This window comes from Salmo salar, unplaced genomic scaffold (assembly GCF_905237065.1).
Source record: "Salmo salar unplaced genomic scaffold, Ssal_v3.1, whole genome shotgun sequence".
NCBI lineage: Eukaryota > Metazoa > Chordata > Actinopteri > Salmoniformes > Salmonidae > Salmo > Salmo salar.
Genome location: NW_025548188.1, coordinates 242,501 through 258,530, shown reverse-complemented (window position 1 = coordinate 258,530; position 16,030 = coordinate 242,501). Strand labels below are relative to the sequence as shown.

General features: G+C 46.5%; 1 protein-coding gene across 3 annotated transcripts in view; it reads left to right on the top strand.

Moving 5' to 3' along the window:
- Nucleotides 1-286: 286 nt before the first annotated feature.
- The window catches only part of ptpro (protein tyrosine phosphatase receptor type O), a 143,517-nt gene continuing 127,773 nt past the window's right edge, over nt 287-16,030 (top strand). For 2 of the 3 annotated variants that reach the window (XM_045712040.1, XM_045712039.1), the window contains exon 1: nt 289-799. In XM_045712040.1, the coding sequence (XP_045567996.1) occupies nt 677-799 (123 nt within the window). In that variant the 5' untranslated portion in view covers nt 289-676. Of the gene's footprint in view, nt 800-16,030 lie in introns of all 3 variants that reach the window. The other variant, XM_045712042.1, reaches the window with a different exon arrangement.

The following is a 16,030-nucleotide window of genomic DNA, read 5'->3' as shown; positions in this document are numbered from 1 at the left end:
CTCCCTCCCTCCCTCCCTCTCTCTCTCTCTCTCCTCTCTCTCTCTCTCTCTCTCTCTCTCTCTCTCCCTCCCTCCCTCCCTCTCTCGCTCTTTCTCTCTCCCTCCCTCCCTCCCTCCCTCCCTCCCTCCTCCCTCCCTCCCTCTCCCTCCCTCCCTCCCTCCATTCATCCTTCTATCTGATGATGATAGTATTCTAGCTGGTGCTGTCCCAGCCTCCCTCTGTACAGATCAGGGCGGGGCGTTGGAGAAAGAGAGAGAGAGAGAGAGAGAGAGAGAGAGAGAGAGAGGGGGGGAATGCAGCCTCTGTCTCTGGTCTCCTTCCGTTTTGTAGGATCAGTCTGCCTCTGCTCGTTTCGTCCCTTAAAGAAATGATGGCCACTGCCGCGTTACTCCCTCCATCCATTTCGCCGACCCATCGCGGATGTTCGGACGGCTGTTGAAAAATCGACACCCTACGTTTCAGATATGGCCCATATCGGGGCGGTGTGACACAAGGAACGGTACCAAGTGGATGATCTAAGCGCACGTTTAGGGAGGACCGGGGGGTCGCGGAGGAGGAGGAGAGCGGAGACTATTGTGCTCCCAGGTTCGGCGGAGAGAGAGAGAGAGAGAGAGAGAGAGAGAGACAGAGAATCGCTCGATGGTCTGATGGCGCAGAAAAATCGCCATTGTCTGGATGTGCAAATCTCCGGCGAGCCCTGAGAACAGAAGCCCGATCTACTCCCTTCAATTGAACAACAGTAGAGATACCATGATCTCATCGGTGCCTTGCGTTTTATATCTGCTGTGCTGTATCCAGGTAAGACGGAGCCGTTTCTGTTCAATCATTACTGATCAATAGAGAGAGAGAGAGAGAGAGAGAGAGAGAGAGAGAGAGAGAGGGGAGAGAGGGGAGAGAGAGAGAGGAGAGAGAGAGAGGTGGAGAGAGACAGAGAGAGAGAGAGAGAGAGAGAGAGAGAGAGAGAGAGAGAGATGGTCCGCATGTCTGATGGTAAATGAAGCTGAAGACGTCTGTTTTTTTTTTCGCGGAACAGCCTCTGCTCTAACGTCCCGAGGATAGCCTTTCAACGTGTATTTATGGATATAAAAACACCACTGTTATAATACTTTTATACCTATTATCGTGCCAAATGTGGTCTAGGTCGGGAGATAACGCGGTATGGCATGCTAGGTCGGGAAATAACGCGCTATGGCATGCTAGGTCTGGAGATAACACGCTATGGCATGCTAGGTCTGGAGATAACACGGTATGGCATGCTAGCTCTGGAGATAACACGGTATGGCATGCTAGGTCTGGAGATAACACGGTATGGCATGCTAGCTCTGGAGATAACACGCTATGGCATGCTAGGTCTGGAGATAACACGCTATGGCATGCTAGGTCTGGAGATAACACGGTATGGCATGCTAGGTCTGGAGATAACACGGTATGGCATGCTAGCTCTGGAGATAACACGCTATGGCATGCTAGGTCTGGAGATAACGCGCTATGGCATGCTAGGTCTGGAGATAACACGCTATGGCATGCTAGGTCTGGAGATAACACGGTATGGCATGCTAGCTCTGGAGATAACACGGTATGGCATGCTAGGTCTGGAGATAACACGGTATGGCATGCTAGCTCTGGAGATAACACGCTATGGCATGCTAGGTCTGGAGATAACACGCTATGGCATGCTAGGTCTGGAGATAACACGGTATGGCATGCTAGGTCTGGAGATAACACGGTATGGCATGCTAGCTCTGGAGATAACACGCTATGGCATGCTAGGTCTGGAGATAACGCGGTATGGCATGCTAGGTCTGGAGATAACGCGGTATGGCATGCTAGGTCTGGAGATAACGCGGTATGGCATGCTAGGTCTGGAGATAACACGGTATGGCATGCTAGGTCTGGAGATAACGCGCTATGGCATGCTAGGTCGGGAGATAACGCGGTATGGCATGCTAGGTCTGGAGATAACGCGCTATGGCATGCTAGGTCGGGAGATAACGCGGTATGGCATGCTAGGTCTGGAGATAACACGCTATGGCATGCTAGGTCTGGAGATAACGCGCTATGGCATGCTAGGTCTGGAGATAACGCGCTATGGCATGCTAGGTCTGGAGATAACACGCTATGGCATGCTAGGTCTGGAGATAACGCGGTATGGCATGCTAGGTCTGGAGATAACGCGGTATGGCATGCTAGGTCTGGAGAAACACGCTATGGCATGCTAGGTCTGGAGATAACGCGGTATGGCATGCTAGGTCTGGAGATAACACGCTATGGCATGCTAGGTCTGGAGATAACACGCTATGGCATGCTAGCTCTGGAGATAACACGCTATGGCATGCTAGATCCGGAGATAACACGCTATGGCATGCTAGGTCTGGAGATAACACGCTATGGCATGCTAGGTCTGGAGATAACGCGCTATGGCATGCTAGGTCTGGAGATAACGCGGTATGGCATGCTAGGTCTGAGATAACACGGTATGGCATGCTAGCTCTGGAGATAACGCGGTATGGTATGCTAGGTCTGGAGATAACGCGGTATGGCATGCTAGGTCTGGAGATAACACGCTATGGCATGCTAGGTCTGGAGATAACGCGGTATGGCATGCTAGGTCTGGAGATAACGCGGTATGGCATGCTAGGTCTGGAGATAACACGCTATGGCATGCTAGGTCTGGAGATAACGCGCTATGGCATGCTAGGTCTGGAGATAACGCGGTATGGCATGCTAGGTCTGGAGATAACGCGGTATGGCATGCTAGCTCTGGAGATAACGCGGTATGGCATGCTAGGTCTGGAGATAACACGCTATGGCATGCTAGGTCTGGAGATAACGCGGTATGGCATGCTAGGTCTGGAGATAACACGGTATGGCATGCTAGGTCTGGAGATAACACGGTATGGCATGCTAGGTCTGGAGATAACACGCTATGGCATGCTAGGTCTGGAGATAACGCGGTATGGCATGCTAGGTCTGGAGATAACACGCTGTATGGCATGCTAGGTCTGGAGATAACGCGGTATGGCATGCTAGGTCTGGAGATAACGCGGTATGGCATGCTAGGTCTGGAGATAACGCGGTATGGCATGCTAGGTCTGGAGATAACGCGGTATGGCATGCTAGGTCTGGAGATAACGCGGTATGGCATGCTAGGTCTGGAGATAACGCGGTATGGCATGCTAGGTCTGGAGATAACGCGGTATGGCATGCTAGGTCTGGAGATAGCGCGTATGGCATGCTAGGTCTGGAGATAACACGGTATGGCATGCTAGGTCTGGAGATAACGCGCTATGGCATGCTAGGTCGGGAGATAACGCGGTATGGCATGCTAGGTCTGGAGATAACGCGCTATGGCATGCTAGGTCGGGAGATAACGCGGTATGGCATGCTAGGTCTGGAGATAACACGCTATGGCATGCTAGGTCTGGACATAACGCGCTATGGCATGCTAGCTCTGGAGATAACACGCTATGGCATGCTAGGTCTGGAGATAACGCGGTATGGCATGCTAGGTCTGGAGATAACACGCTATGGCATGCTAGGTCGGGAGATAACGCGGTATGGCATGCTAGGTCTGGAGATAACGCGGTATGGCATGCTAGGTCTGGAGATAACGCGGTATGGCACGCTAGCTCTGGAGATAACGTGGTATGGCATGCTAGGTCTGGAGATAACACGCTATGGCATGCTAGGTCGGGAGATAACGCGGTATGGCATGCTAGGTCTGGAGATAACGCGGTATGGCATGCTAGGTCTGGAGATAACGCGGTATGGCATGCTAGGTCTGGAGATAACGCGGTATGGCATGCTAGGTCTGGAGATAACGCGGTATGGCATGCTAGGTCTGGAGATAGCGCGGTATGGCATGCTAGGTCTGGAGATAACACGGTATGGCATGCTAGGTCTGGAGATAACGCGCTATGGCATGCTAGGTCGGGAGATAACGCGGTATGGCATGCTAGGTCTGGAGATAACGCGCTATGGCATGCTAGGTCGGGAGATAACGCGGTATGGCATGCTAGGTCTGGAGATAACACGCTATGGCATGCTAGGTCTGGAGATAACGCGCTATGGCATGCTAGCTCTGGAGATAACACGCTATGGCATGCTAGGTCTGGAGATAACGCGGTATGGCATGCTAGGTCTGGAGATAACACGCTATGGCATGCTAGGTCGGGAGATAACGCGGTATGGCATGCTAGGTCTGGAGATAACGCGGTATGGCATGCTAGGTCTGGAGATAACGCGGTATGGCACGCTAGCTCTGGAGATAACGTGGTATGGCATGCTAGGTCTGGAGATAACACGCTATGGCATGCTAGGTCGGGAGATAACGCGGTATGGCATGCTAGGTCTGGAGATAACGCGGTATGGCATGCTAGGTCTGGAGATAACGCGGTATGGCATGCTAGGTCTGGAGATAACGCGGTATGGCATGCTAGGTCTGGAGATAACGCGGTATGGCATGCTAGGTCTGGAGATAACGTGGTATGGCATGCTAGCTCTGGAGATAACGTGGTATGGCATGCTAGGTCTGGGTTCTGTAATGTTTCTCCGGGATAAATTGGGTCATTCGACTGTGAGGCTGTGTGGGAGGAGGGAGGGGGGCTCTCTGTGATTCCAGCATCACTAGACTGACATCATCCTCGAGCAGGGTAGAACGGAAGGATACAGCTTCTGGTATCATATATATATATCACAACTATAGGTTTATGATACAATGTATCCAGTCCTGAAACAGCTTCTGGTATCATATATATATATATATCACAACTATAGGTTTATGATACAATGTATCCAGTCCTGAAACAGGTTGCATTCCGATCCCGCCTGTCTGTCTAGAATGAGATTCCCGTTCCGTCCAGACTGAATCGGGCCTGGACTCGCCACTACATCATGTCCAAACAGACAACAGGATGGGTAGATGATGCTGCAGGCCCGAGGTTACGGAATAACAGCAGGGCTTCTCACACAGAACAGGGCTTCTCAGGGGCTTCTCACACAGAACAGGGCCTCTCAGGGCTTCTCACACAGAACAGGGCTTCTCAGGGCTTCTCACACAGAACAGGGCTTCTCAGGGCTTCTCACACAGAACAGGGCTTCTCAGGGCTTCTCACACAGAACAGGGCTTCTCAGGGCTTCTCACAGAACAGGGCTTCTCAGGGCTTCTCACACAGAACAGGGCTTCTCAGGGCTTCTCACACAGAACAGGGCTTCTCAGGGCTTCTCAGGGCTTCTCACACAGAACAGGGCTTCTCAGGGCTTCTCACACAGAACACATTGATAACATCCTAGGCTCTTTTCTGTTTTTTAAACCATGTAGGCTATGAAATATATATGGTTTCTTGTGCCTCAAGAAATGGAATCAACATTAATTTGAGCGGGAAGACAGGACGTATTTTCACCAGTATCCTGATAGAAGTTCTCTGTGTAAAATACATTGTGTGTTTTGTGTTTGTCGCCAGGGTTGTGGAGTAAAGGGTTAGATGCTTTCTAGGTCCCGACCGTGCAGTAAATATCTAACAAGTAATCTACCAATTCCACAACAACTACCTAATACACACACACACACACACAAATCTAAAGAGATGGAATAGGAATATGTACATATAAATATATGGATGAGCGATGGCCGAACGGCATAGGCAGGATGCAGTAGATGGTATAGAGTACAGTATGAGATGAGCGATGTAGGGTATGTAAACATTGTATAAAGTGGCATTGTTTAAAGTGGCTAGTGATACATTACATCAAGATGGCAAGATGCAGTAGATGGTACAGAGTACAGTATATACATATGAGATGAGTGATGTAGGGTATGTAAACATTGTATAAAGTGGCATTGTTTAAAGTGGCTAGTGATACATTACATCAAGATGGCAAGATGCAGTAGATGGTATAAAATAGAGTATATACATATGAGATGAGTAATGTAGGGTATGTAAACATTATATGAAGTGACTAGTGATCCATTTATTAAAGTGGCCAATGATTTCAAGTCTGTATGTTGACAGCAGCCTCTCAATGTTAGTGATGGCTGTTTATTAACAGGCTGATAGCCTTGAGATAGAAGCTGTTTTTCAGTCTCTCAGGTCCCAGTGATGGCTGTTTATTAACAGGCTGATGGCCTTGAGATAGAAGCTGTTTTTCAGTCTCTCTGTCCCAGTGATGGCTGTTTATTAACAGGCTGATGGCCTTGAGATAGAAGCTGTTTTTCAGTCTCTCTGTCCCAGTGATGGCTGTTTATTAACAGGCTGATGGCCTTGAGATAGAAGCTGTTTTTCAGTCTCTCTGTCCCAGTGATGGCTGTTTATTAACAGGCTGATGGCCTTGAGATAGAAGCTGTTTTTCAGTCTCTCTGTCTCAGTGATGGCTGTTTATTAACAGGCTGATGGCCTTGAGATAGAAGCTGTTTTTCAGTCTCTCTGTCCCAGTGATGGCTGTTTATTAACAGGCTGATGGCCTTGAGATAGAAGCTGTTTTTCAGTCTCTCAGGTCCCAGCTTTGATGCACCTGTACTGACCTCGCCTTCTGGATGATAGCGGGGTGAACAGGAAGTGGCTCGGGTGGTTGTTGTCCTCGATTATCTTTTTGGCCTTCCCGTGACATCGGGTGGTGTAGGTGTCCTGGAGGGCAGGTAGTTTGCCCCCCCGGTGATGCGGTCTGCAGACCCTCACTACCCTCTGGAGAGCCTTGTGGTTGAGGGTGGAGGGTGATGCAGACCCTCACTACCCTCTGGAGAGCCTTGTGGTTGAGGGTGATGCAGACCCTCACTACCCTCTGGAGAGCCTTGTGGTTGAGGGTGGAGGGTGATGCAGACCCTCACTACCCTCTGGAGAACCTTGTGGTTGAGGGTAAAGGGTGATGCAGACCCTCACTACCCTCTGGAGAGCCTTGTGGTTGAGGGTGGAGGGTGATGCAGACCCTCACTACCCTCTGGAGAGCCTTGTGGTGGAGGGTGATGCAGACCCTCACTACCCTCTGGAGAGCCTTGTGGTTGAGGGTGGAGGGTGATGCAGACCCTCACTACCCTCTGGAGAGCCTTGTGGTTGAGGGTGGAGGGTGATGCAGACCCTCACTACCCTCTGGAGAGCCTTGTGGTTGAGGGTGGAGGGTGATGCAGACCCTCACTACCCTCTGGAGAGCCTTGTGGTTGAGGGTGATGCAGACCCTCACTACCCTCTGGAGAGCCTTGTGGTGGGAGGGTGATGCAGACCCTCACTACCCTCTGGAGAGCCTTGTGGTTGAGGGTGGAGGATGATGCAGACCCTCACTACCCTCTGGAGAGCCTTGTGGTTGAGGGTGGAGGGTGATGCAGACCCTCACTAGCCTCTGGAGAGCCTTGTGGTTGAGGGTGGAGGGTGATGCAGACCCTCACTACTCTCTGGAGAGCCTTGTGGTTGAGGGTGGAGGGTGATGCAGACCCTCACTACCCTCTGGAGAGCCTTGTGGTTGAGGGTGGAGGGTGATGCAGACCCTCACTACCCTCTGGAGAACCTTGTGGTTGAGGGTGGAGGGTGATGCGGTCTGCACATCACCGGGGGCGAACTACCTGATTTAACTGTAATCCGTTACCTTCCCTGCGAAAATATTTGTAATCAGATTACTTCAAGGATTACTTTTAAATTCGTAAAGGATGTTGTGGTTGAAAAACGAGTTTTAATGACTCCAACTTTAAGTGTATGTAAACATTTATTTTGTTAAATTTTATAAATAGTTTTGACCCATATACAGTCGAAGTCGGAGGTTTACATCCACTTAGGTTGGAGTCATTAAAACTCGTTTTTTCAACCAATCCACACATTTCTTGTTAACAAACTATAGTTTTGGCAAGTCGGTTAGGACATCTACTTTGTACATGACACAAGTCATTTTTCCAACAATTGTTTTACAGACAGATTATTTCACTTATAATTCACTGTATCACAATTCCAGTGGGTCAGAAGTTTACTATAACAATCGCTGTCTAGTGTATATAGAATGGACCGGACCCTATAACAACCACTGTCTAGTGTATATAGAATGGACCGGACCCTATAACAACCACTGTCTAGTGTATATAGAATGGACCGGACCCTATAACAACCACTGTCTAGTGTATATAGAATGGACCAGACCCTATAACAACCACTGTCTAGTGTATATAGAATGGACCGGACCCTATAACAACCACTGTCTAGTGTATATAGAATGGACCAGACCCTATAACAACCACTGTCTAGTGTATATAGAATGGACCGGACCCTATAACAACCACTGTCTAGTGTATATAGAATGGACCGGACCCTATAACAACCACTGTCTAGTGTATATAGAATGGACCGGACCCTATAACAACCACTGTCTAGTGTATATAGAATGGACCGGACCCTATAACAACCACTGTCTAGAATGGACCGGACCGGACCCTATAACAACCACTGTCTAGTGTATATAGAATGGACCAGACCCTATAACAACCACTGTCTAGTGTATATAGAATGGACCGGACCCTATAACAACCACTGTCTAGTGTATATAGAATGGACCAGACCCTATAACAACCACTGTCTAGTGTATATAGAATGGACCGGACCCTATAACAACCACTGTCTAGTGTATATAGAATGGACCGGACCCTATAACAACCACTGTCTAGTGTATATAGAATGGACCGGACCCTATAACAACCACTGTCTAGTGTATATAGAATGGACCAGACCCTATAACAACCACTGTCTAGTGTATATAGAATGGACCGGACCCTATAACAACCACTGTCTAGTGTATATAGAATGGACCGGACCCTATAACAACCACTGTCTAGTGTATATAGAATGGACCGGACCCTATAACAACCACTGTCTAGTGTATATAGAATGGACCGGACCCTATAACAACCACTGTCTAGTGTATATAGAATGGACCGGACCCTATAACAACCACTGTCTAGTGTATATAGAATGGACCGGACCCTATAACAACCACTGTCTAGTGTATATAGAATGGACCGGACCCTATAACAACCACTGTCTAGTGTATATAGAATGGACCGGACCCTATAACAACCACTGTCTAGTGTATATAGAATGGACCGGACCCTATAACAACCACTGTCTAGTGTATATAGAATGGACCGGACCCTATAACAACCACTGTCTAGTGTATATAGAATGGACCGGACCCTATAACAACCACTGTCTAGTGTATATAGAATGGACCGGACCCTATAACAACCACTGTCTAGTGTATATAGAATGGACCGGACCCTATAACAACCACTGTCTAGTGTATATAGAATGGACCGGACCCTATAACAACCACTGTCTAGTGTATATAGAATGGACCGGACCCTATAACAACCACTGTCTAGTGTATATAGAATGGACCAGACCCTATAACAACCACTGTCTAGTGTATATAGAATGGACCGGACCCTATAACAACCACTGTCTAGTGTATATAGAATGGACCGGACCCTATAACAACCACTGTCTAGTGTATATAGAATGGACCGGACCCTATAACAACCACTGTCTAGTGTATATAGAATGGACCGGACCCTATAACAACCACTGTCTAGTGTATATAGAATGGACCGGACCCTATAACAACCACTGTCTAGTGTATATAGAATGGACCGGACCCTATAACAACCACTGTCTAGTGTATATAGAATGGACCGGACCCTATAACAACCACTGTCTAGTGTATATAGAATGGACCGGACCGACCTATAACAACCACTGTCTAGTGTATATAGAATGGACCGGACCCTATAACAACCACTGTCTAGTGTATATAGAATGGACCGGACCCTATAACAACCACTGTCTAGTGTATATAGAATGGACCGGACCCTATAACAACCACTGTCTAGTGTATATAGAATGGACCGGACCCTATAACAACCACTGTCTAGTGTATATAGAATGGACCGGACCCTATAACAACCACTGTCTAGTGTATATAGAATGGACCGGACCCTATAACAACCACTGTCTAGTGTATATAGAATGGACCGGACCCTATAACAACCACTGTCTAGTGTATATAGAATGGACCGGACCCTATAACAACCACTGTCTAGTGTATATAGAATGGACCGGACCCTATAACAACCACTGTCTAGTGTATATAGAATGGACCGGACCCTATAACAACCACTGTCTAGTGTATATAGAATGGACCGGACCCTATAACAACCACTGTCTAGTGTATATAGAATGGACCGGACCCTATAACAACCACTGTCTAGTGTATATAGAATGGACCGGACCCTATAACAACCACTGTCTAGTGTATATAGAATGGACCGGACCCTATAACAACCACTGTCTAGTGTATATAGAATGGACCGGACCCTATAACAACCACTGTCTAGTGTATATAGAATGGACCGGACCCTATAACAACCACTGTCTAGTGTATATAGAATGGACCGGACCCTATAACAACCACTGTCTAGTGTATATAGAATGGACCGGACCCTATAACAACCACTGTCTAGTGTATATAGAATGGACCGGACCCTATAACAACCACTGTCTAGTGTATATAGAATGGACCGGACCCTATAACAACCACTGTCTAGTGTATATAGAATGGACCGGACCCTATAACAACCACTGTCTAGTGTATATAGAATGGACCGGACCCTATAACAACCACTGTCTAGTGTATATAGAATGGACCGGACCCTATAACAACCACTGTCTAGTGTATATAGAATGGACCGGACCCTATAACAACCACTGTCTAGTGTATATAGAATGGACCGGACCCTATAACAACCACTGTCTAGTGTATATAGAATGGACCGGACCCTATAACAACCACTGTCTAGTGTATATAGAATGGACCGGACCCTATAACAACCACTGTCTAGTGTATATAGAATGGACCGGACCCTATAACAACCACTGTCTAGTGTATATAGAATGGACCGGACCCTATAACAACCACTGTCTAGTGTATATAGAATGGACCGGACCCTATAACAACCACTGTCTAGTGTATATAGAATGGACCGGACCCTATAACAACCACTGTCTAGTGTATATAGAATGGACCGGACCCTATAACAACCACTGTCTAGTGTATATAGAATGGACCGGACCCTATAACAACCACTGTCTAGTGTATATAGAATGGACCGGACCCTATAACAACCACTGTCTAGTGTATATAGAATGGACCGGACCCTATAACAACCACTGTCTAGTGTATATAGAATGGACCGGACCCTATAACAACCACTGTCTAGTGTATATAGAATGGACCGGACCCTATAACAACCACTGTCTAGTGTATATAGAATGGACCGGACCCTATAACAACCACTGTCTAGTGTATATAGAATGGACCGGACCCTATAACAACCACTGTCTAGTGTATATAGAATGGACCGGACCCTATAACAACCACTGTCTAGTGTATATAGAATGGACCGGACCCTATAACAACCACTGTCTAGTGTATATAGAATGGACCGGACCCTATAACAACCACTGTCTAGTGTATATAGAATGGACCGGACCCTATAACAACCACTGTCTAGTGTATATAGAATGGACCGGACCCTATAACAACCACTGTCTAGTGTATATAGAATGGACCGGACCCTATAACAACCACTGTCTAGTGTATATAGAATGGACCGGACCCTATAACAACCACTGTCTAGTGTATATAGAATGGACCGGACCCTATAACAACCACTGTCTAGTGTATATAGAATGGACCGGACCCTATAACAACCACTGTCTAGTGTATATAGAATGGACCGGACCCTATAACAACCACTGTCTAGTGTATATAGAATGGACCGGACCCTATAACAACCACTGTCTAGTGTATATAGAATGGACCGGACCCTATAACAACCACTGTCTAGTGTATATAGAATGGACCGGACCCTATAACAACCACTGTCTAGTGTATATAGAATGGACCGGACCCTATAACAACCACTGTCTAGTGTATATAGAATGGACCGGACCCTATAACAACCACTGTCTAGTGTATATAGAATGGACCGGACCCTATAACAACCACTGTCTAGTGTATATAGAATGGACCGGACCCTATAACAACCACTGTCTAGTGTATATAGAATGGACCGGACCCTATAACAACCACTGTCTAGTGTATATAGAATGGACCGGACCCTATAACAACCACTGTCTAGTGTATATAGAATGGACCGGACCCTATAACAACCACTGTCTAGTGTATATAGAATGGACCGGACCCTATAACAACCACTGTCTAGTGTATATAGAATGGACCGGACCCTATAACAACCACTGTCTAGTGTATATAGAATGGACCGGACCCTATAACAACCACTGTCTAGTGTATATAGAATGGACCGGACCCTATAACAACCACTGTCTAGTGTATATAGAATGGACCGGACCCTATAACAACCACTGTCTAGTGTATATAGAATGGACCGGACCCTATAACAACCACTGTCTAGTGTATATAGAATGGACCGGACCCTATAACAACCACTGTCTAGTGTATATAGAATGGACCGGACCCTATAACAACCACTGTCTAGTGTATATAGAATGGACCGGACCCTATAACAACCACTGTCTAGTGTATATAGAATGGACCGGACCCTATAACAACCACTGTCTAGTGTATATAGAATGGACCGGACCCTATAACAACCACTGTCTAGTGTATATAGAATGGACCGGACCCTATAACAACCACTGTCTAGTGTATATAGAATGGACCGGACCCTATAACAACCACTGTCTAGTGTATATAGAATGGACCGGACCCTATAACAACCACTGTCTAGTGTATATAGAATGGACCGGACCCTATAACAACCACTGTCTAGTGTATATAGAATGGACCGGACCCTATAACAACCACTGTCTAGTGTATATAGAATGGACCAGACCCTATAACAACCACTGTCTAGTGTATATAGAATGGACCGGACCCTATAACAACCACTGTCTAGTGTATATAGAATGGACCGGACCCTATAACAACCACTGTCTAGTGTATATAGAATGGACCGGACCCTATAACAACCACTGTCTAGTGTATATAGAATGGACCAGACCCTATAACAACCACTGTCTAGTGTATATAGAATGGACCGGACCCTATAACAACCACTGTCTAGTGTATATAGAATGGACCGGACCCTATAACAACCACTGTCTAGTGTATATAGAATGGACCGGACCCTATAACAACCACTGTCTAGTGTATATAGAATGGACCGGACCCTATAACAACCACTGTCTAGTGTATATAGAATGGACCGGACCCTATAACAACCACTGTCTAGTGTATATAGAATGGACCGGACCCTATAACAACCACTGTCTAGTGTATATAGAATGGACCGGACCCTATAACAACCACTGTCTAGTGTATATAGAATGGACCGGACCCTATAACAACCACTGTCTAGTGTATATAGAATGGACCGGACCCTATAACAACCACTGTCTAGTGTATATAGAATGGACCGGACCCTATAACAACCACTGTCTAGTGTATATAGAATGGACCGGACCCTATAACAACCACTGTCTAGTGTATATAGAATGGACCGGACCCTATAACAACCACTGTCTAGTGTATATAGAATGGACCGGACCCTATAACAACCACTGTCTAGTGTATATAGAATGGACCGGACCCTATAACAACCACTGTCTAGTGTATATAGAATGGACCGGACCCTATAACAACCACTGTCTAGTGTATATAGAATGGACCGGACCCTATAACAACCACTGTCTAGTGTATATAGAATGGACCGGACCCTATAACAACCACTGTCTAGTGTATATAGAATGGACCGGACCCTATAACAACCACTGTCTAGTGTATATAGAATGGACCGGACCCTATAACAACCACTGTCTAGTGTATATAGAATGGACCGGACCCTATAACAACCACTGTCTAGTGTATATAGAATGGACCGGACCCTATAACAACCACTGTCTAGTGTATATAGAATGGACCGGACCAGACCCTATAACAACCACTGTCTAGTGTATATAGAATGGACCGGACCCTATAACAACCACTGTCTAGTGTATATAGAATGGACCGGACCCTATAACAACCACTGTCTAGTGTATATAGAATGGACCAGACCCTATAACAACCACTGTCTAGTGTATATAGAATGGACCGGACCGGACCCTATAACAACCACTGTCTAGTGTATATAGAATGGACCGGACCCTATAACAACCACTGTCTAGTGTATATAGAATGGACCGGACCCTATAACAACCACTGTCTAGTGTATATAGAATGGACCGGACCCTATAACAACCACTGTCTAGTGTATATAGAATGGACCAGACCCTATAACAACCACTGTCTAGTGTATATAGAATGGACCGGACCCTATAACAACCACTGTCTAGTGTATATAGAATGGACCGGACCCTATAACAACCACTGTCTAGTGTATATAGAATGGACCGGACCCTATAACAACCACTGTCTAGTGTATATAGAATGGACCGGACCCTATAACAACCACTGTCTAGTGTATATAGAATGGACCGGACCCTATAACAACCACTGTCTAGTGTATATAGAATGGACCAGACCCTATAACAACCACTGTCTAGTGTATATAGAATGGACCGGACCCTATAACAACCACTGTCTAGTGTATATAGAATGGACCAGACCCTATAACAACCACTGTCTAGTGTATATAGAATGGACCGGACCCTATAACAACCACTGTCTAGTGTATATAGAATGGACCGGACCAGACCCTATAACAACCACTGTCTAGTGTATATAGAATGGACCGGACCCTATAACAACCACTGTCTAGTGTATATAGAATGGACCGGACCCTATAACAACCACTGTCTAGTGTATATAGAATGGACCAGACCGGACCCTATAACAACCACTGTCTAGTGTATATAGAATGGACCAGACCGGACCCTATAACAACCACTGTCTAGTGTATATAGAATGGACCAGACCCTATAACAACCACTGTCTAGTGTATATAGAATGGACCGGACCCTATAACAACCACTGTCTAGTGTATATAGAATGGACCAGACCCTATAACAACCACTGTCTAGTGTATATAGAATGGACCAGACCCTATAACAACCACTGTCTAGTGTATATAGAATGGACCGGACCCTATAACAACCACTGTCTAGTGTATATAGAATGGACCGGACCGGACACTATAACAACCACTGTCTAGTGTATATAGAATGGACCGGACCCTATAACAACCACTGTCTAGTGTATATAGAATGGACCAGACCCTATAACAACCACTGTCTAGTGTATATAGAATGGACCGGACCCTATAACAACCACTGTCTAGTGTATATAGAATGGACCGGACCCTATAACATATTCATTTATATAGAGAGTTATGGTCTATCTGCCTGTTTTGTTCATTTATATAGAGAGTTATGGTCTATCTGCCCATTTATATAGAGAGTTATGGTCTATCTGCCTGTCTGTTCATTTATATAGAGAGTTATGGTCTATCTGCCCATTTATATAGAGAGTTATGGTCTATCTGCCTGTCTGTTCATTTATATAGAGATCTATGGTCTATCTGCCCATTTATATAGAGAGTTATGGTCTATCTGGCCGTCTGTAGCACCAGTGGGGACATCATGATGCCCCCTAGTGGTCCCAGCTGCGCCTCCTCCTAACCAGGGAGACGAGGCGAAGCCAACAATGACTCGTTAAAGGTGTGGGTCAGTCAGACCAGCTAACAGTTTGCCCGTCGTAATGAGCCCCAGCGTTCACGCTGCTTAGCTAGCTAGGTGTAGGAGGTCGCTAACTCACGAAAGGCCAACCTACTGTCTGTCTGCATACCTCAACTACTAAACCCTCTCCTTCCTGTTCAACTACTAAACCCTCTCCTTCCTGTTCAACTACTAAACCCTCTCCTTCCTGTTCAACTACTAAACCCTCTCCTTCCTGTTCAACTACTAAACCCTCTCCTTCCTGTTCAACTACTAAACCCTCTCCTTCCTGTTCAACTACTAAACC